At 38.4% G+C, this 21,387-nt stretch overlaps 2 protein-coding genes across 2 annotated transcripts; one reads left to right on the top strand and one right to left on the bottom strand.

Moving 5' to 3' along the window:
• The first annotated feature begins 673 nt into the window (after window positions 1-673).
• ppp1r15a (protein phosphatase 1, regulatory subunit 15A) lies at window positions 674-4,118 on the top strand. The gene is made up of 3 exons (XM_066720418.1): window positions 674-960; window positions 1,654-2,633; window positions 3,560-4,118. The coding sequence occupies exons 2-3, from the start codon at window positions 1,656-1,658 to the stop codon at window positions 3,779-3,781; spliced, it is 1,200 nt and encodes a 399-aa protein (XP_066576515.1). The 5' UTR covers window positions 674-960; window positions 1,654-1,655; the 3' UTR covers window positions 3,782-4,118.
• Window positions 4,119-6,885: 2,767 nt separating this feature from the next.
• Window positions 6,886-21,110, bottom strand: acer2 (alkaline ceramidase 2). The gene is made up of 6 exons (XM_066720419.1): window positions 20,743-21,110; window positions 18,999-19,113; window positions 16,423-16,564; window positions 14,519-14,656; window positions 9,503-9,640; window positions 6,886-8,983 (listed from the first exon to the last, which is right to left on the bottom strand). Exons 1-6 carry the CDS (start codon window positions 20,848-20,850, stop codon window positions 8,797-8,799), a joined length of 828 nt encoding a protein of 275 aa, XP_066576516.1. The 5' UTR covers window positions 20,851-21,110; the 3' UTR covers window positions 6,886-8,796.
• Between the last annotated feature and the right edge of the window lie 277 nt (window positions 21,111-21,387).

The following is a 21,387-nucleotide window of genomic DNA, read 5'->3' on the forward strand; positions in this document are numbered from 1 at the left end:
AGTTTCTAAGGAGCAGGGGAAACCGGGTGACTTCAGTACATTCACTTTAGTACCTACACCAGCTGTACTGCTGTTAAACACCAGTATAGTTTATTTTACTTGTGTTTGATTTTGTAGGATTACAAATTAAGGTGGACAATACGTGAAAGGTGGGATCGTTTGAAAATTAAGGTATTCATTCCTACTTTTTACATTTGTATTATTTAATGTATGAAGAAGAAAAAAAAGTAACTAGACCACCGTTTGATTGGAAATCTAAAAGGTAAATTTAATTTGTGTATTTAAAATATATATTATTATTATTATTATTATTATTACGTAAACCTGTTGAGGCAAATAGACGTTTGTGCTGGCAAAGAGCACATGTTTATGTATATAATACTGAAAAAGAAAATGCAGCAATTGCCTTATAAATTATAGATAAATGTGGTTAATAAAGAACAAGCTAAACGAAAGATGACCCTCCTATTCTGGAAACGCAGACATGTGACGTAAGGCACGTCTCGCACGCCTGGCACGGTCTCTACAGAAAACAAAAGAGAAAAGAACCGCCCAAAAATCCAGAAACGTCACGAAAACACCACGTTTACGCTCAGCGATTGACCAATGAATCAGCTGCTTTCCACATTCCCCGCCCCTTCAGCGCAACGTCATGATACTGTATATAAGCGCCAGTGTGCGTCTACTGCGCATTTCACTCTCTACAGACGACAACCATGATATTGCAACTAGAGCCTGAAGCACCTCGCCGTTCACCTGCGAAGATGTCCGACTTTCACGCCGCGAAACAGCAGAAGATGCGCTTTTCTCTGGATCCGGAAGACGTGCGGGTTTTCTCGTTGAAGAAGCGGATTGTTATTGTGGAAAATACATCGCGGGTCAATAACCAGGCCACCCCGGACCCCCGCTGCAGCCGCGTCCAGGTCCAGACTGCCGGCTGAGACTCGCTCCACACCGCAGGTGAGGAAATCATTGTTTTCGCGTATGTTTTAAAAGGGTTGTATTTCTGTAATCTAATTTAAATAAGTGACATGTATCCTATACGTTTGCTTAACTCGTTTAACTTTAAATAGTCGTGTAAGAGCCTGTGTCGTTCATAGAGTAGCGACTAGGCCACCGTCAGCGAACTGGCTACTTTGTTTTTAATTACGATACAAAAATGTCTATGAATTGCCTTTAAAGTATCGGCAGGAAATGTATATTGGAAGTCTTATGTGGATGTAACCTACTTAATTTATATTTTCATCTCCAAATATTTAATTCATATTTGTTAAAATAAATAAAACCAGACCCTCTTGGTTGTCTGGCTCCTGACTATTGTATACAGTGTGGTCCTGATCAGTGGACTATATATTTTAAAACGTTAACCAAAGAGGAAAGGAACTGATACTGGCACAATTTGTTTGAATAGTAATCTTACACTTGGAAAGCACTTCCTTGACGTCTACACCAGGAAATTATTTATTTATTAATTGCTGCCAAGAAGGTTTGTTTTTTATGGGTCAATAAAAGGTTGAGGTTGTCCAAAAAAATAAACGAATGTATTGTTAAATAAATCAGACTGTTGAAATGGTAGGGACAACATCCACAGCAATAACAAAATTGGTTTTTCTTAATATTTTCACTTTTTAAACCTCACTTTCTCTCCTACAGTAATGAGAGGTGGAGACAGAATGGCCCCTGACGCTGCCCATTGCCACTGCCCAGTCGCTTACCTGTGCCCATTGAAATACATGATGCCAAGTGTGGGTTTCAGTAAGGCCAGTGCCCCGCTTTCCCACGGGCCTGTGACACAGCGGCACCTCCCTGGGAACAAGTGCGAGACGGACCTTGCGGGACTGCCACTGTTCCAGGTGTTTTGGCGAGCCGTCTGCTTCCTTCTGGGAGCGTTTTCTAAAATGCTGAGCCACTGGCCCATTGCCATGGAGTCCGTTCGAACCAAAGTCCCCATGGCTGGGAAAGCCTCCCCCCTCCCCCACACTCCCTCTGGGATGACCAGTTTTTTAATGGGGTCCTGTGAAAAGCAGAGGAAAGACACTCCAGGGTGTGAAAATTGGCCCACTGTCCAGGAAATGCAGATGGTTAAGGTAGAGAGTCTTTGGGGACTGGTGTCAGGTGAGATGGAGGTGCAGGTGGAGATGTCTGACTGGTTCGAATGGGATTCAGAAGACCTGGAATCACATGGTGGTTGTGAAGATGCAGAGGCGGACAGTGATTTGGACTGCACCTGGGATGACCTCTTGGACTCTGCTCCCGATGCCAGTTTTTCCCTGGTTGGCAAAGACTCGGATTCATTCAAGGCGGTGAGCTGCTCCTCCAGGCAGAGACCATTGGAGGAGGAGGAAGAGGAGGAAATGGACGAGGAAGGTGAGACGGACTGGTCAGAGGACGAGGACTGGGAAGATGATTCAGAAGGGAGCTGTGAGGGACCACAGAGCAGCACAGAGCTCTGGGAACTGTTCCTGCACAGTGATGACCCCTACAACCCCTTTGCATTTGAGGCTCTGGCTGGAAAGGTGACGGAAACCAAGGATGAGCCTCCTGTGGACAAAGAAGGACCGGGGACTCCTCTGAGAAAGTCAGAGGAGGAGGACAGCTGCCCCCCGCAGGATGGGAAGAGAGCAGGCAAGAAGGTAAAGAGACAGGCTTGTGACAGTGGAATCACTTGCTTTTAATATAGTGCAAGAGTTTTATGTAGCTCACTATAATTGAACCGAGATGAGCCTAATATCAGAGGAGCTGCCTGTGTCCGATTACTGAAATGCTATGTCAGCAAGTTCTGGGTAAAAGGTTTTGTGGGTGATTTAAAAAAAACAAAAAAAACGGGATGAGTCAGTAAGGGAGTTGTAACTCATGTGGCTTGTGTTGTGCTTTGATATGGTTACAGCACAGTTCGAGCTGCTGCAAGCCTGATGTAAGAGGGAGAAAGGGGACAGGGTGGGTCTGGATGGGTGGAGATGATAAGCTAATGAGTCAAATCTCATCTGATGTCCTGTGGTGTGTGTGAGATCCAATAAAGTGGGTTGTATCACTAAGGCTATAATCCCTCTGAGGCTTAGACTAATGGAGCTATATTGGGCCTCGCAGTCAGAAACCTGAAGCCAATAAAAACAAGAATATGTTAGTCTTTGATACTGTGTAATCCATAATTTTAATAAACTTATAAACTAATAAACAAAGTGAAAATAATTTTGACCACTTATCAAAATGGCAATCCTATATTTTTCTTATTCAGAAAGTAAATGTATGATACTTATGGGGAATTTTAAAGTGAAAGCTTTTTGAGTTAATGACAATGTTTGATGAGACCGTGCTGAGCAGTTACATATTTCTGTATAATGTGACATGAGCCCGTCACCATGGGAAAGCAGTTTGTTTTACTCTAGGTAGGAAGTATACACTAACACACCCAGGCATTTTATTCATTTTACGAATTCCATAACATGTGCTAATAACTGCCTTCATTCTGGCAGCTCTGCCAAAGTGTGTAGTCTTTTCAGCTCAAGTAATGCCAGATGGACCCCAGCGGAGGAGAATAACAAACCTGTTGCTCTTTCAGGTGCGATTCAGTGATAAAGTGGAAGTGTGCCCCCTGGTGGTGTGGGGGTTTGCCAGCCATGCCGCTCGCAGTGGATCCTGCTGGCAGGAGATGGCCAGAGACCGGGACAGATTCCAGAGGAGAGTCCAGCAGACCAGTGACATCATTAGCCTCTGTCTGCAGCCGGAGCACAGGGCCAGAGTGTGGGAAAGGATATGCCTTGATTCATACTGTGAAGACTGACATGCCATTATAAGCTTCAATCAAAACGTACAGATTTTTTTCTGTACTTTATACTTTTGACTTTATTCATCCTTCTGTTATTAATGTTACTCATTTGCACGAGTCTTTGTATTTTATTATTTTTCTAACTATTCTAATGCTGTGCAATAATACTGATTTCCAAACTCTGTGAAAAAGCACTGAAATACAAATTTTATTAAATTCTGGAAAACAAAGTAATATAAGAAGGTTAAGTTTTATTTGAACTGACCAGGTACTTTTACTTGCTGGTGGATGTAAATATTTCCTATTACTCGGTATTTGTTGATGCACATAAAATAAATTTATATTGACCAAGCACTGTTTGAAGGGTGCTTTTCATTTATAGGAAAGGTGTCTGTTAAAAGCAGTTGATACAAGTTCTAAAACTGTCAAGGATGTATACACTTCCAGTACTAAAACTGAATATCTTATTTACACAATCTAGGTACGTTTTAGGAGTAACTAAACCAAACCGTTCTAGTGAAATGGGGTAAGGCATAGCGGGGATTGGTACTTCTTTATTTTTTATAACCAAGCATTTAGTGCCAGAATCAATGTTCCCCACAATGTGCCCTAAAATGTGCCCTAAGCTGTCTTAATGCTGCAATATAATATTGTGGATTGGTTTTAATGTTCCATCAACTTTAAGGATTTGTTGATAAAGTTATTTAGTTTTATAATTGTAATAAACTCCCTTTAGTCATGTGAGCAATTGCTATGCTTAAATTATTCTGTAAATGTATAAACACGGTGGAGGATTGATGCTGAGGGGAAAGAAAATAGTGGTTAGAAAAACGTATTAGTTTCTTGATATTAAAATCCTTTGAACTCTATGCTGTTCTTTAGAAGTCTATTGAAAAGACAATCCAAATAAAAAGGCATGTTGATACCTTTAGTGCCATCTTGTGGCTACAGATGGTGCTGACATTTTAAATGTATTTTCCCCAAGATTTTAGAATGAAAACTTCAAAGATGTACTAACTTGTTTGCAGACATACTATCTACACAACATATTCAATGTCCTGACGGCTGGGGTTCCCTTTCAGAAGCAAGACTCTGGGAACAAGGGCTGCCAACCCTCTGGGATTGTTAAGAGGTTAATCTCCAGGACACTTCTGAAGGCAACCCAGGAGAGGACCCATTCATAGGAGTAATCTAAATGTATACTGAATAGTGTCCCTTATTAGTTTTTATTATTTAAACGGTTGCTTAAAATGTACATTTATCTTAGCACTGGGCTCCTCTGATCTCATTATTGGTATGATTTAGGAATCAGACTCCTGTTAAAGACAGGATTAGAGTTGGCCTTCTTAATGTAGACTTTTTATAGTGTCAGGGCTGGATGTAGTGTAATAGTTTGGTGGTGTTAAAGATTGGGAATATGGCTATTGTTTGTTCAACACTGTGCTAGGTAGGACAGTATGTTATATGTAGTACAATGTTGCGATTATTAACAATAATCATACCAGAAGTATCGTAAATCACTTTCCAATACATGTGTGAGGCCCCTGCCATATATAAATATAATGGAGTTTATTAATGATACAAAAAATAAATTATATATATTAAATAAGACATAAATAATAATTAAATAATACCTACTAAATATATATTGCAGTGAACAGCATAAAAAGGTCCATCGACTCTATATCAAATTATATTAAAACATCTAAGATACACATTGTTTTTTTGAGAGTTAATAATAAAAAAGTTTGACCAAAGAAGAATCTTATATACATATGGTGGAAAACATGTTCGGGCACAGTGAGAAAATGTGCAATTGAGGAAAAAGGCCACACTACCGTGTGAATGAAGAGAGTGAGTAAAAACAAACACATAAACCACACAAAAAACATGCTCATAATGCCCTCACACACAAACAAAATGCTGTGCTGCTGTGAGAACAGAGTAAAGGTCTTTTCTGCCTGCAGGGATCCCATGGGCCAGGGATGGTGGATCAACAGGTCAGGAAAAGGACCCTTCCAGAGAGACTTGAAAAAGCAAGCAGAGTCAAGTTCCATATGTTTCCTTTAATAACACTGGGACATTCTTGGAGTTTTGCCTGATTCCTTTATCATTGCAGAGTTCACGGTACTTCCTACTAGTCTGCATGGTTGATCAGGGTGAGAGGTCTGAGGTTTTAGAAATGACTGCAACCAACTTCTTATTTTGAAAATCATGCAGTCAATATTTTTTCCCCTCTCATTTTAAAAAGACTAATGAAATCATATCAGCAAATGCTTTCTTTCAGTCAATGTTTTCTTACTTTGTAGAGACACTGACAGAGTATTGCTAAGAGGAGTCGACTCAAAGCATTTTTCCCATTAGCTCAGCGCAGTGCAATCACCCAAGCTCAAGTCATGAGATAAACAAAATTAATAGGACAAACTCTGTCACATACTTTTGTCTGAAAATCCTCTTTATAACAATCTTGTGTTTTGTAAGTTAAAGAAACATGGACTACTGTCATGAGAAAACATTTTAGTTATTATGACAGATTGTGTCATGGAACATAATGGAAAACAAGATTCTTTGGTCATGGCAAGGAGAGTTTTCTAAGGAATGTTCTGGGCCACACAGGATTTCCTTGACCTCTGCAGCTTGCTGGATAACATGTCTCCTAAAATCTATACTATCATAGATCACATTTCTCTACTCCTTCCTGTGACAAATTCATTATATTCTATTTGGTTATCAAGTTTGAGAATCAAGAATGCCTACCAAGTCTCACATAATACCTTTTTGGGATAATCTAGTGAACTTTGAATGCATTTTAAATTTAGTTGGTTATATTTTTATGTGCTGTACATGCATTTATTAATGTTTTTACTGTTGCTTTGCCGAAGTTGGTTGCCAGTTTGATCATCTGTTTGTCTGACATCATCACAACATTGCAAATCCACACCTTGCATTGGACTGTTTGTGATTCACTTCATCACCAGGAATGAATCACATAGTTATCTTATTGATTCTGACAGGGGCTGCGCACACAAAACTTTAGTAAAAGCAGCAAGCACAGTCATCTGTATAATTAAAAACATATCTACTGACTGTTGAGAAACATTGTTAAAGTGAAGACAACGTCACCAAAAAAGGTTTATTGGCCAGGTTTTCCCATAAGATAAAATGTAAAAATACAAGTACAAGAGATACTTCCTACCTTTGTTATAATGTGTTTCTTTCTTGTTTGGTTTTTCTACAAATCTGCTACAAATACTGTATATGATGAGATTAGGAAAATAAATACATTTAGTGCAATCTTTACACATTTCTTAATCACACTGACTTAGATTACTGCATACACCACCTCAGATCTTTCTTCTTGATAGAACTGCAGGGGATGTATCTCTGGGAACATTTAAGTCAATGGATTATTAACATTGCATTTTTTAAAGTAGATATAATATTTTTTTGTTTTTAGTTCTCACCTAATACACAGTTACAATAAAATAAGTACAAGTGGCAGATTTAATCATGCATTATAGGCTGAATTCTCAATGTTTTGTGAAGCCAGTGGTGGGAGGTATTCATATCTCAAGAATTCATGGCAAGATTATTAAAAAGATCATTGTTATCTCATGATCACAACATTGTTATCCGAGGATCTTGATATTATTATTCTGTTATCAGTTGTTCACAAAGTAATGATTTGATGAAGAACCTGAGATATGTTTTGTGAGCACCAGATAAATAATGCTGTAATCATGAGATAATTACATTTTAGATAGTTTTAAAAAAATTGGCCATGGCCTCCACAACCCACTGTAGAATTTAGACCTGTAACAAATAAAAAATTGTGGGGATATACAAAATTACTATTTTTGAACGCTGTCAGACACTGCAAGCTTGCATAAATTTGTATCCACATATGACAGCTATTGTCTTGAAGTATGTGGTGACTTGTTACCCAAAACTACATCTTTTTTAGCACAAAAATCATTGGAACCTAACAATGACTCCAGTATAACTACATGATCCAGAGTGTACCACACCACCCAAAGCCAGGCATATGTTACAAAACATAAAAATGCAGAATCTTGGAATAAATTACAATATTTTATATAGATTACCGTTAAAGAGGTCACAGTGCTACAAGATTATTTCTTTCACAAAATACACAGTGGGTCCAATAACTTTACCAATGATTATTATCAGTTTGAGGACCAATATGTGCTACAGAATGCAATGATGAATCACTCACTCTTGGTTAGGCTTCCATATGAAAGCAGGTATTACAAAATGTAAGAGATGGACAAAAGAACAAAAGCTTAATAATGATTGACATATCTTAACATTTCCACAAATAAATAAAACTTCATGAGGGGACAATATAATACTTTCCCCTTTAAAATTTGCCAGTTTGTTTATTTGGAAGACTCAATATCATGAATGCTATGGAATGTTCACAAAAATAGAAATTATACCTTTGTTAACGTAACAGTAACATTTGGATCAAATGTCAGTAACGGAATTTCATAATAAGTTAGTCAAGGCACAGGTCCTGGGTGTGGCTATTGGTATCACACAAATATATATTTTTTAAAGTGTTAAACTTTGCAGCAAAAATTTGAAGGACTTGCAAAACAGTTTGTAAAGACAGTGGATTCCAGTAACACCACCAAGAGGAATTCTACTTGGACACAGAAGCTACATTATGCTGCAGCAGGGTAGGGAAGAGCCTAATGTATAGTACAGAGAGTTACACTCCATTTGTCACACCTTGGTCCCACATATGTCAACAGGGGAGCAAATTCTTCACTGGTGAAGTTATATATACCCAAGTATAAGGACCTCTTCTCATAAACAAAAGCAGCCTTTACAAACTGTGTTCATAAAGAATTTATCTATACACCAGCTTTATACCGGTACATTTTTTGATCATCAACCTACAATCTGTAACTGTGCAAACTGTAGAATATAAAAATATAAATTCTTCATCTTCCGTCTCCCTGCTCCAGAGTGATCCGCTCTCCCACAGCACCACAGTAGTTCAGTTATGTCACCTTCACTGATGACTTCTTGTGTGCACAGAGCAGGCTGACATACGGCACCCCAATGAAGGCCCATTTCTCACTGGGCCAGAATCTGATGACAGGTCCCTGTTCTGGAGCCTCCGTGGCCGCGTCAAAGTAGGCAAAGCAGACACAGCCCAGGTAAGAGGCCAAGCAGATCAGGATGTGCCTGAAAAAAGAAAGAAAGGTCTCAGAGAATAAGTGTACATTTACCACATAAAGCATTTAACCTCAACTGACCTGGGCTGAAACCAGACTGGATGGTCTCAGTCTTCCAGCAATCAGCAGATCAGTTTTCCCCAATTATAGGAAGTGGAAAAGAGGAACTGATGAGCTTGCACATTACTCCATCGCTTTGCATTTCAGTTAAGTCATGCTTGGGCTGTGGTGATAAAGTTTGGTGTGGGCTTAAAAGAAATGGGGAAAATACATCACTGACCAAAAAGGCCACATTGCACCAAGCCATCAATTACTATTTATGTGTGCTGCACGACCAGCTCAACTGAGTCATTGCCGCAGTCTGTTACTTCCCAGACAACTCAAAACTGATTCATGATTTTTCCTGTTTCCGATTTGCCAGACGATAATTCACCATTGTCACTGGACATCATTGCCTGTAAACCTTAATCAGAACTAATGCTCAAAAGAAATATCTGTGGTCGTGTTCATCTGTGTATATACCACTTACCATGCACAGTGTAAATATGGGAAGTTGAAAGAGGACCACATCTCGCAGAAGATCCTGTCGCTGATCCAGCAGAGGAGAGCTAAAGTCCACCAGAGCCCTGACAAAAGCCCCAGCTTAAACACCCGCAGGTTCTCACACCTGTCAGGAGAGAGAGAGACCATACAATGACATGAGTGTATAGCCACAGGGAACAGTAAAGGGTTAAAAAGATGGAAGGAACATGGCAAGAACAATTGTCACACGTTAAAATACACTCAATTTACAGCACAGGTTAAAAAAAAAAAGAATTAGGTAAGTACAAGAAAAATGGTACTCAGACAAGGTACAAAAGTGTATTTAATGTTTGTGTATTCTTTGTGGTGGCTTTCATTTAATTTCATTATAGTGGAGAAGCAGTGCTAATAGAGATGTGACCTATATATTCTCAAACAATAAAATGCTGTAAAATGTGTACGTTTCATATAAATGTGTACAATCATATATATATATATATATATATATATATATATATATATATATTTGCTTTATTTTCAATTTTGAAAATCAGGATACCCAATTACACATAAAACTACCTTCTGCTTTAGTTAACTAAATCTGAACATGTCATAGCACTAAACTCAGAGTGACAACCCCCACCCCACCCCTTTAATTGTTCAGGATAAAAGAGCACAGGTTACACAGGTTTTTATTTGTTTCATTTCAATTCAAATTACATGTGAAACAAACATAAGCAGTTGGGCAAAGTCATCCTGCAGCTTTCAAATCCATCTCCTGTAAATAGCATCTTGAATAACAGGCTTGAAACAAACATTTGTTAGAGAAAAGCATGATTCACTGTGTGAGCCCTAACACAATGGGATGAATTGATTGAATAATAATCCATAACTTTTTACAATAGATTTATGCCCAGCCAACAATACATTGATTCATTCTATACTCCTATTGTCTGTTGATCTATTCCTTGTGACAAAACTCCAAGCATTGAATTCCCACATGTAAAATTCAATGTTGATTGTGGGGAAATCACTCACTACGTCTGAACACTAACACATCCTGGAAGGGCCATGTATGGATATTTATTCTTTCAACAGTGTATCTATGTCTCAGAATCACACTGAGTCATCTTAAACCAAACACATTTTCCTAACTAAATAAACTCTTAATTCGTGACCTTTCTTATATAACTCTTGTTGTTCTTGTTTTCTTTTGAAAAGGGAAAACAGCACAGATGTTGAAAGGTCTTTTTCATTATCCAAAGGGCAGAGCCAGATACATAATTAGCAAATAATTTAAACGAACTAAACTTGCTTAATTGGATGGAGATACCAAGAGATTTAGAAAGTCAGAGAAAACTGTGAATAAAAGACTTTTGTTCCTCAGACGTTTACAATATTATATTTAGTATAGTATATAGAAGTATAATGAATATCTAGGTCTGCATTTTCCCCCGAAATGTATTCATTCCCTTGTTAAAGTGAACCTAAAGATTGATTTAAAAAAGAAATTACAGCGTTAAATTCTGTATATTTTTTTACATACACAAATGTGAAATAAATATGACTATTAGTAATATGACTATCACTTACATATATGTCAAATATAATTATACACATTTCTAAATGAATACATTGAGGCAACTGATTCTAAATGTGTATATAAAATCTAAATATTTGTTGGAATATTGAGGTAGTATTTAATTCATATTATGTCTCTGGTATTTTTTCTACTATCATTAGTGTGAATCTATTTATGATTTCTAAGATGCATCACTGTTAACAACAAATTATACAGTAGTATTTATAAATGCTATTTGTGTTCCAGGCTTATGGCAAATTGCAATTCAATTCCCCCTTTGTTTAGTATGGACATCAGCATTAAATACTGCTGTGGGGGGAGCTCTGATCTGTGCAATATAGAAATCACTGATGACAGGGAGAGACAGACAGCCTGCTACTAAGTAGGGTGTTCAGAGGAGATGATGCACACAAGCAACTTATATATACACACGGACAGTGTGCACAGACAGACATTAGGACTACAGACTGATAGACAGTGAGCAATAATCCTCTATCCCCAAGAAGGACTAGAGTCTCTTGTGTGCCGTGATTGGCAGGTCTGTGTCCACGTGCAACACCATGGGCCTCAGGTCCATTTGCAGCTGCTGCTGGCAGGAAGGCACAGGGGGAAATTGTGCCAATTCACTAGGATATCTTACTTTGGCAAAGAGACAAGCTAACATAAGAATAACAGGCCAGAGAGAAATAAAAAGACATATATATATAACCTAACGTAGGATCAAGGAGAGCCACAAGGGAATGGAAACTATCGATGCATACAAAATTCCAGGGTTAGAGGTTAATTAAAAAAAAACGCAATGCCATTGCCTTAATTAACATGTTAATGAAATGAACTCAACAATCAGAGCCACCGAGGAGGACTCTAACGGTCAATACAGGGGTGGGACACGTGGCTGGAGAAAGAGATGAAGCAGAGGCCAGCGCTGCCAATGCATGAGATATTCAGCTCCAGTGGTACTGTGATGGATGGATTAACACAGGCAGATAACCTGCTATTCTTAGTACGCTGCTCCCCTCCGAGCTCATCACTGATAGGATATTCTAATTCCCGATTTAGTCCAGCATGTTCTGTTTAGAAACCGCCTCCAAGGACACAATTACTGGCTAGACAAAGCCCTCTGCTCGGGACTCATGGGTCAATTTAAGACAAACCATCAAACATCCTGGATTTTGCACATACAAATTAGACTGATTTTGTGCCGTGACAAGTGATCGCTGCACAGCCAGAAAGCTGTGAGTTCAGGGTAACTATAATGTTCATATAGGAAGGAGAAGAGTAGGTCCATGTCTATGAAGGGGTGATGATTTGGAAGGCTGCTCCGGGATTTTAATAATAGGTGAAAAGTAACTATAGCTTGTGGCTATTGAATTATGCTCATTGAAGCCACCTCAAATCAGAATGACCTTCAATAACTCACTCTATATAAAGAATCCAAAACCCAGATTGTCATGATGCAAATAAAGGCCTTGGTACGCCAGCCAATTGTATCCTGTAAATTATTACCTAAACTCTGTATAAAGTAGAATGGTCTGTTATAGTGATTTAAATCAATACCTTCCATGATGACAAACCCTGCTCTCTTCTTACTCTGGGACATATATAATTGTTACAAATTTTAGGGTCTGACCATAATTAGGTCATGCCACATGGGCTATGTTGGAATATAGTGGGAAGCTATAACAATTAAAATGTTTTGGTTTTAATGGATAATGTGCATTATGTTCATTTCAGGATTATTTAAGAGCATTTTAAGGAGTCTACGTCTACTTGCTGATGGAAGAGAATAAAATAAGAAGAAGAATCCTAGACAAGCACTTCAGTCTGAAATATCTGGCAAAAAGAAACATGCACTGGAAACTAAAGTGGCTTGAAAATATATTGCCATATCAGTAAACCATGTATGTAAACTTGAGACGTCATTGATGCCTCAAGTCACTGATATACCAGCAAAATGACAGGATACTTACTGAAGCCACTCCTTGGACAGATAGCAGCTATGCAGGTTTCGGTAGTGAAGGAGCACTGCATTAGTTATATTAATTATCTGCTACAAATATGTAAAGGGAAGGTCTATAATAATTAAGTGGTGGCTTGAAGGCGATATACATGCAGGTTGCCTTATGGGTAATTAAGCTGCATGGTTAGTTATTTTGTGCTGGGAAAATAAAGCAGAAGGCATGCACAGAGACTGATACATGTGCAAGCACATACACATATGTATATCGTACAAAAATCCAGGAAATGATGGCCTATTTATAAATTTCCTCACAGGAAACGTGAATGGAGCTTGAAATATACCAAAAATAAACAGGGTTCGTATTTACACTTTTTCTGAAGCGGATAGTTCATGCATAGCAAAAACATAGATTAATATAAATAACTTTAAGAAGATCAATCGGGAAGAATTTAGCCACAGATTTCAATACCAGCTTCTTGAGCTATCAGATGGGGATATGAACAATAACTTGACAAAAACTGAAGGAAAAGAAAAGTTCATCTTGTTTGTATCTTTATGACACACACATTAAAAACAGTTTAAATAATAGACTTTTTAACACAAAATCGCAGACATCTGACAATAATTTTCCATGCAAGTGGAACAATAGCTGACAGAATAAATCACCACAGATAAGGACAATATGAATCAGAAGTAACAGAGAAGGAAAAAAACTGCTTTTCCTGAAAGCAGGTTAATGTAAACATGAATATATATCAAGCCGGTATGCACAAGTTCACAAATCCTGTTTGTAACAATATGACGTTACTGCATCCCAGACAGCCACATCAAAAATAAACTGGTTTGTGATATTTGTATGGACATTGTACTATGCGCAATACTTCTGTTTATTGTTGCATTGTCAGACAAGCCGGTGCCAATACATAATAAACTATCACTCCTTGTCCTGTATATATATATATATGTCCATCTATATTGGGAACTGTCCCAAAGTACCAGGAGGATCAGTTCAAGACAGAGTCAAGCCAGCCAGTTGCCCAGTCTAACTTGAGTACTTTTTGCTAAATATCAAACTGTTTTGATGAATAATGTACACACATAAAATAGAGGGTAGCTAAATGGGACACTTCAATTTGAAACTACCAGGTACATAACCAGACACTGATTTAGCTCAAACTCTGTTAGCTTAGCCTTGAGTCTTGACCATTAGTAAATAAACAGGAAGCAGAAAACTATAAGTATAAATCAGTATTTCAGATGAGAATTTTAATCTTTGTAACTTGGAAACCTTTGGGCTTTAAATAACAACTCATGGAGATAATATACATATTAATGATTTGGTGCAGAATTCTTTACGTTAGCTTGTACAGTTCTGCACCTTCTGGGCTGGGTTGTCAAACTGCATCTCCAAGTTCAATGGTCAGGGACGAAGGAGAATAGCCTGTTTGCAAAGGGAAAAAAGGGAAAAACCAAGCACGCACCTCTTCAGCTCGGTGATGAGCAGCGCAGTGCATGGAATACCAAGGGTCATCAGAGAGATTGAGTTAATCGCTGGCTTGACAAAGGCAAGGCAGGTAGTGACTCCAGAGAGAATGGCAATGACGACTTTGAACCTCCCCCTGTAAGAAGAACAACAAGTGCCGAGTGAGCAGACATGTGCTGAGCTGGATCTCAAGCACAACGAAGCACAGAAGGCAAAATATGACCCAATAAGGGCTGCATCATGCAAACTGAGATTTTGCCATGGTAAGTGTTTTCAAATGTTCATCAGAGGGGAACTACAGTCATGGGCAATTGGTTTACACTTTCAAATAAATAAGCAACAATAGAACAAGTACAAAGTTTCTTCACTAGAAGAAATGTACTAGCCTTGCTACTGCTAAGGGTCAGGAAAGGAGAGTTAAAACATATAAAATATATATGTATGCTAAGGCACCTTGATTCAATACATGTGTACATATAGTTTTTCTTATTTAATTGCATTTTGCATGGGGTTATTCTACCAAAGCTTTCAGAGACAATTAACTTCTTTAGAAGTAACCTAGAACAAGTCATTGAAAAAATGCATTATTAGGAAAAAATAAAAAACAAAACACAAATTGATTGTTTGGGCATTTCCAAAAATCAGTTTGCTCTAGTAAATTCTACTTGTCATTTAACCTTAAAGGATCATCAGATCAAACTGAAAAACAAAACAAATCACAGACCACCAATTGTTACCAGTAAGCAGGCACTGCCAAGGAATCATTTCTAAATGATGCAATTTGGATAGGCAAGGCATGTGATTCTACTCTTACAGCTGTTGACTGGAGCAGAGAAAAGATTGCATTTGGCTTATGTAACAATGGTCACATTAAAATTAATACAAATGTATTAAATATTGAAGAGCTTTACAGCAGGCTCCTGGGCCTCTTCATGCTAATGTGGATTGTGAAAATTCAAGAGAAGGAGGGCAGTTCCCACTCCTCCAGTGTGTTAAGACTCCAGAAGAATATCTTAGGAATTCAAAAATTTGGAACACTCGCTACACAATGTAACAACATCAGCATAGCACAGAATCCAAGAAACCCAAGAGTTCAAGGCTGGGACCACTATGCAAGTCCAACTGGAATTTGAAATGCTAGTCCTCCAAAGATTCCTAAATCAGCTTCCTACACAGCTTATGTGTATGCTATGTTTAAACTCATCTTCTTCTTTATAAGCCATATGCAGACAACTCCCAAACATAACAATATAAGAAAAGGTTACAGATAAGAGGAGGCCATTCAGACCTATTCACTCATCCTAGTAGCTCAATGATCCAATAAGAGTCTTATTAAAATATACCACCAACTCACAATGACTTTGAAATATTTTTTCATTGTGAACATTATTTTATTCCAATTGGCATTGTACATAATGAGCCACAAAATATCTTTAGGGAGGCTTTTCAAAGTTTGAGTTTCTAGATTGACGAGTGTTCTATTTTTAGACCAAGCTAAGATCTCAAACAGGTTTGCAGTAAAAGGAGTGACAATGACTGCTGGTAACACGTGAACTATACACATGCCAGTGGTATTTAATGGAGCCAAACTGTCCCGCAATGATTAAACCATAAACCCTTAGGTCTGACTGGCTAGAGCACAACTTATAACAAAATCAGACATGTTTTTTCATTCTGCATATTCTTTCCACTTTCATAAGAATAAGACCAGCAATATGGTAGGGTTCCGTGTCACTTGTATGTGCTAGTCTTAATACATTTTGAGTCTCTTCACAAATCTATGTCATCCTCCCACTTTTCTCCATTAAATTATGTAAAACAAAAATGGGGAAATAAACATCGGCTGTGATGCTGTATCTAATCATCATTGATTGGTTTCCTTTCATTTCCTTTGATCCTTACCTGTCTCTCCGGAAAATCTTTGGCAAGTATCTCTTGGGGAACCACATGCCGATGGCACACATCAAAACCCACAAGATAGCCAGCTCATCCAGCATCTGCCCCAGAAAGCTCAACGTAGCATGGAAGTACACTGAGCCGATACCTGATTGACACAAACACAGAACGTCAGTGCATGATTGTGGCACAAATAGATACTCATTCTACACAATTACACATCTGCTCTATATGACTTCACAGTATTCCTAATACAAGTTTGTGTCATTTTGCAAATTAATTAATGCTTTTCTAAACCCTTCAAGACTCTTGTTGAAATCATTAAAACTGTTTTTAGCTTAACACGGTAGTAAATAGATCACTATAAATGTGTAAAAAGTATACATTTATAGAGAACTATAAAAACTATTGTGTCTTTTAAGGGCAAGATTTTGTCTGCTAGAATGCATGTCATGACCTTGATTTTTGGTTCAGAAAAGAAAACCTGAAAAAAGCACTAAAGTCAAAGTAACTTCTTTAAAAATATATATTTTTAAATTGTGCAGCATCTACTCAATTAAAATATATATAAACACACCCAAACAAAGCATTTCTTGTATTGTTATTTTTAGGCTTGGCATTTCGCTATGTGATCGGAGCTCTGTGGCTGAACTGCTAAATTTAAACACAGTGCCTTTTGCCTTTTCATTCCAGATCACTGATCAGCCAAATCATCTCAGACCCCTTAAGGGATGCAATTCTCATAGAGAGGTGAGATTTGGGTATTACTGCTATAAAATAAACAGTGCTAGAGAAACATCCACATTACCCATGATACTAAAGCAAGCCAGCTTCACAGAAAACAGCAGTTTACAGCACACTTCAACTGTGCCATGTCAAGGCACTTAAACGGACTTCAAATGAGAAGTTCCCCTTCCTAAATGATAATGGCCATAACCCCTTTTTCTCTGTCTTTTAATCAGAGCTGTGCAGACACTCCCCTCCTCTTTGTTTATCTGTGACCGGCTGCAAAAGGGGCTCCACTAGGGTTTGGTATCCTTCATAGAATCTCAACATCAATAGGAACAGCTTTGACACAAGACTAAAAACATTACTCTCTTATGTGGCATGCAGAGGCATCCGCACCCAAGGCCCTGTCTGACAACTGTCGGAGCTATGAACTGTAGGTATTATTCTGAAGCAAATGTCTCCAGTCAAGCTTATTGGGCCATGTAGAGCAAAGAGGACTGTGTGAGAATGCAAAACACAGCCTAAAAGCTCACCTCAGGTTCTGTTATTTTGGACTTGGATATTGTTCGAAGAAACTTTAAAAATCCACTTTCGATATTTCTGTTTATCTGTATCATTCTTGTAGTTACTGATGTCCAACAATAGTACTCATGAAATAGTTTTTATGTACATTTATAATAATAATATAAAATATGTAATATGACAGTTAGACATTTTCATATTTGTGTATAAAACTTGCTAACATATCGTTGACCTGGTCTTATGTTTTGATGGGAGTAAAGACTTAAATTGGTGATCCAACAGGGAACTATCTAAGACTTGTATGTAGGTGGAAAATTAGTATCCACCCAAATGGTAAGATCCTTTTCTCTCTGAATTGTATTTGAGCTCTGCAACATTTAAGTCCATATGCTCCAGGAAGTGAAACTGCAGAACTGTCTTGTGTTACAGTTTTGCTTCTCCACAGCCGGCAATGAGTTAAAGAGCAAAACAGAAATATGAGTGTTCTTCCGGTACAAATGAAACAATAAGGTACGTCTGATCAGAGCATTGAATAGGTTAGAACTAGATTATTCACATCCTGTCACTTATCTGAGCCCTAAACTTTAGTCTCAATTAGACAGACAAAATACAAGGTTCCCGGATTTTGCAAATACTAAAGGTCAAACCTCCATTACACAATTAAAACAAGACATTAAATGATCACAGATGGTTCATCAGACAAATCCAGCTTGTCTAGCATAGGGGTATCTTAAACATGATTCCTGGAGAGATACAGAGTATTGTATCAGTTGCTTAATTGGTCTGATAAGTCACAGAATACGTTAAAGATAAAATATTGCAATGGGGACTGTAGGTGTAAAATGGTAGTCTGAGCAAGTTTATGGCTTTTCTTTGTTAATATGAAAACCTCTTCTTCTGACTATTTGAAATTGATGTGACATGTGTAAAGGTGGAAGGTCCAGTCCTAAATTCTGAAGGAATAATAGTATATCACACTTCCTGATGTCATCAAGGTCATACATTTGGCAAGTTTTTCAAAATAAGTGCCAAGTAATATCATATTTATGAAGAACATATCTAGATTTCTGATATAGCAAATGTCTATACAAACTGCATCTTGAAAACAATCATATGACCTTTACCATAATAACAACTTAACTTTTGGAAGACTAGGAAAATATTTTCTTCATGAGAAACACAAACAGGAATGTTCACAAAAGGTCTTGACCTTGAGCTTCGTCACATATCTGTTTGCTTCTGAACGGTAAATAACAGGTCACTTCTGTACTGAGTTACTTCTCCTCAATGGGTTATGTTAGGTCAGGTCAGGTCAGGTCAGTTCAACTTACCAACTACAACCAGCAGAGTCCATATTAGATATATCCCACTGTTGAAATGTGTGGCATACTGACGGAACAAGCACATTAAAATAGGTGGCAAAATAAAAAACAATATGTTGCTGATCTGGAATGATAAAAAAAATGAAGAAAAAAAATATTATGAGCAGAGCTTGAAAGAATTACACAAGCAAATTGCAAAGCAGGCTCCTTATTGGGAACAGCCACAACAAAAAGATAATTTAAATAAGGCAAACATAACAATAATGAAATAAAATAAAGAACACAAAACATAATACTGTTTAACTTCATAATGTTTTCAAGTTTGGCACTTCCCTACTGCTACTGTAGAACATCTGGCTTTTTAAAGTTGCTCTTCATTCTACTCCAAAAAGTCCTTCTTGTCAAAAAAGATGGTACCATAACTGTTATAACACTAACTGATTTGCTGTCTCTTTGAATATTTCAAAGGCACTTCTCAGAAAGTAAGAAAAGGGGGACAAATGTATGCAATACCAAAATTCTGCCTGTATATCATATACAGTGACTGGATTGACTGGATATTACGTTTTGGGGAAAACATAAACATACACTAGGAGTTAAAAATAAAAGGGTCTTTCTAAAATACTAGGGAAAAATACACACTCACAAAAATAATAATAAGGGAAGTAAATTATAATTTTATGAAAAGCATTAAATCCCTTTGAAAACAGTAGGGAACACACATTTAAATGGAAATGTACCATATTTCTATGAATCTACTATACATTATAGGACTATAAGGCCAGCTATCATGGCTCTAAAAAAATGAAATAATGATAATTATAAACATCTGAAGGACATGACAATGTTGTACAAAATCAAATCACACCATCAAATAAACAGATGTTTTAAGATATAGTGAGATCAGTAGAAAAAAAAAAAAAAGATTGCTCAACACTCATAGTGTTAAGAGACATTTGTAAAAAAGAAAAAAAATGATATAACATCTCGTCAGTCGCCTGACGTTGTGTTGGGATGTATAAAGACAGATACGCACTCTTCTGACCCCCTCTGTGTTAATCATACTTCATTTTGTCTTTGAGTCGACTCTATATATAAACTGACTGCCTGTGCTGAGGACAAGCAGCCACCTTCCTGCCCGCAAAACAGCTGTAGCGCTTCCCTGCACAGTCACATGTTTCAGCAGCAGTGTTTACAGATACTTTCACATCACAGTCTGGGGCAAACAGCCACAGCGAGGATGATATTTATTAAGACATTAGCAATGAAATGACCCAAAACGTCTTCCGCGCATAACTTGTTGATTCCAAATGAATCAGAAGCTACATCTCTTAGTCGTTAGAAACCCTGTACAATTCAATAAGACATCTTGAGAACATTTCCTACGACGCAACTTCTACGAGTCGTAAACCGGTTAGCAGCTGGAGAACTGCACACATTCACAGGGAGACAGTTGTGTTGCATGAAACGCATTAGCCTGTGTTTGGAGTCCCGTCCACAGAATGCCAGTGCTGATACAAAGCCTGTCACTTAGTAACTGTCAGGCATTCCAGAGCGTTCGCGAACTCTCTCTGAAGCCCCTTCACGGCACACGCTCCTCTCACACTGTCCCCTGTTCACCGTCTTTTATGGGTTCAACTGACTTTGTCTTTATCGTGGAATGAAGTGGCACGGCCAAAGAAAACAGAGTTCAGGGGCGCAAAACAAAGTAATGCAAATCAAGGGAAAGACAAACACCAAGACGCATACAGACCGTGTTGTAAAACTCCGCAATGCCAGGGTAAATGAGATAGTTGCCCTCACACCAGTCCACCTCCGAGCTGCCCGCCTGCATCTGGTTCCACAGTTTGAGGTGGCTCATGGTCTCCGTCCCGTCCGCGCCGAGCAAGTGCTCAGCCAAGGATGTCAGCTGTGCACGGCGCACACCCTCCACTTCGGGCTTGCTCTGTTGTGTCAGGTCGTCTCCTCTGCTAAACGGGTTTTGGGTCACCCTGCCTACACGGCTCTGAGGACTTCAGTGTCATCCCGTCCACGTCCCGTCCCGTCCCGTCCCGTCCGCCACAGTGTGCGGGCTGCCTCACCGCTGGCCGCTCCGGCGAGAACAGTGCGAGTGGAGCAACATGTGATGCGCGCATGCGTGTTACTAAGACAGCTGGAACAAAAACACACAACTCCTCCAGTTCTTCAAACTCTGCGACCGATTGCAGGAGAAAGGGGGTGAGAGTGAACCAGTGGTCGTGATAGGGTAGTCGGATCCGGATATAAAAACACATCTACTTTGACATACTTTAACTCAGTCCAGTCTGAGATGTTGCTGAATTATGGAGGCAGGTATATCAAACGAAATAACTTCTCTGTCTTATGTGGATTTGATGAACACATATTTTGAGCACCATGC

Source organism: Amia ocellicauda, chromosome 13 (assembly GCF_036373705.1).
Source record: "Amia ocellicauda isolate fAmiCal2 chromosome 13, fAmiCal2.hap1, whole genome shotgun sequence".
Classification (NCBI taxonomy): Eukaryota; Metazoa; Chordata; class Actinopteri; order Amiiformes; family Amiidae; genus Amia; species Amia ocellicauda.

Excerpts from the sequence above, each read along its gene's own strand:
- ppp1r15a (XM_066720418.1), top strand. The coding sequence starts at position 1,656 with ATGAGAGGTGGAGACAGAATGGCCCCTGACGCTGCCCATTGCCACTGC. Across the intron at positions 2,634-3,559 it reads GGAAGAGAGCAGGCAAGAAG|GTGCGATTCAGTGATAAAGT; the intron begins GTAAAGAGACAG and ends TTGCTCTTTCAG.
- acer2 (XM_066720419.1), bottom strand. The coding sequence starts at position 20,850 with ATGAGCCACCTCAAACTGTGGAACCAGATGCAGGCGGGCAGCTCGGAG. Across the intron at positions 16,565-18,998 it reads GACTCTGCTGGTTGTAGTTG|GTATCGGCTCAGTGTACTTC; the intron begins GTAAGTTGAACT and ends TGTGTCAATCAG. Across the intron at positions 8,984-9,502 it reads CCATATTTACACTGTGCATG|GCACATCCTGATCTGCTTGG; the intron begins GTAAGTGGTATA and ends TTCTTTTTTCAG.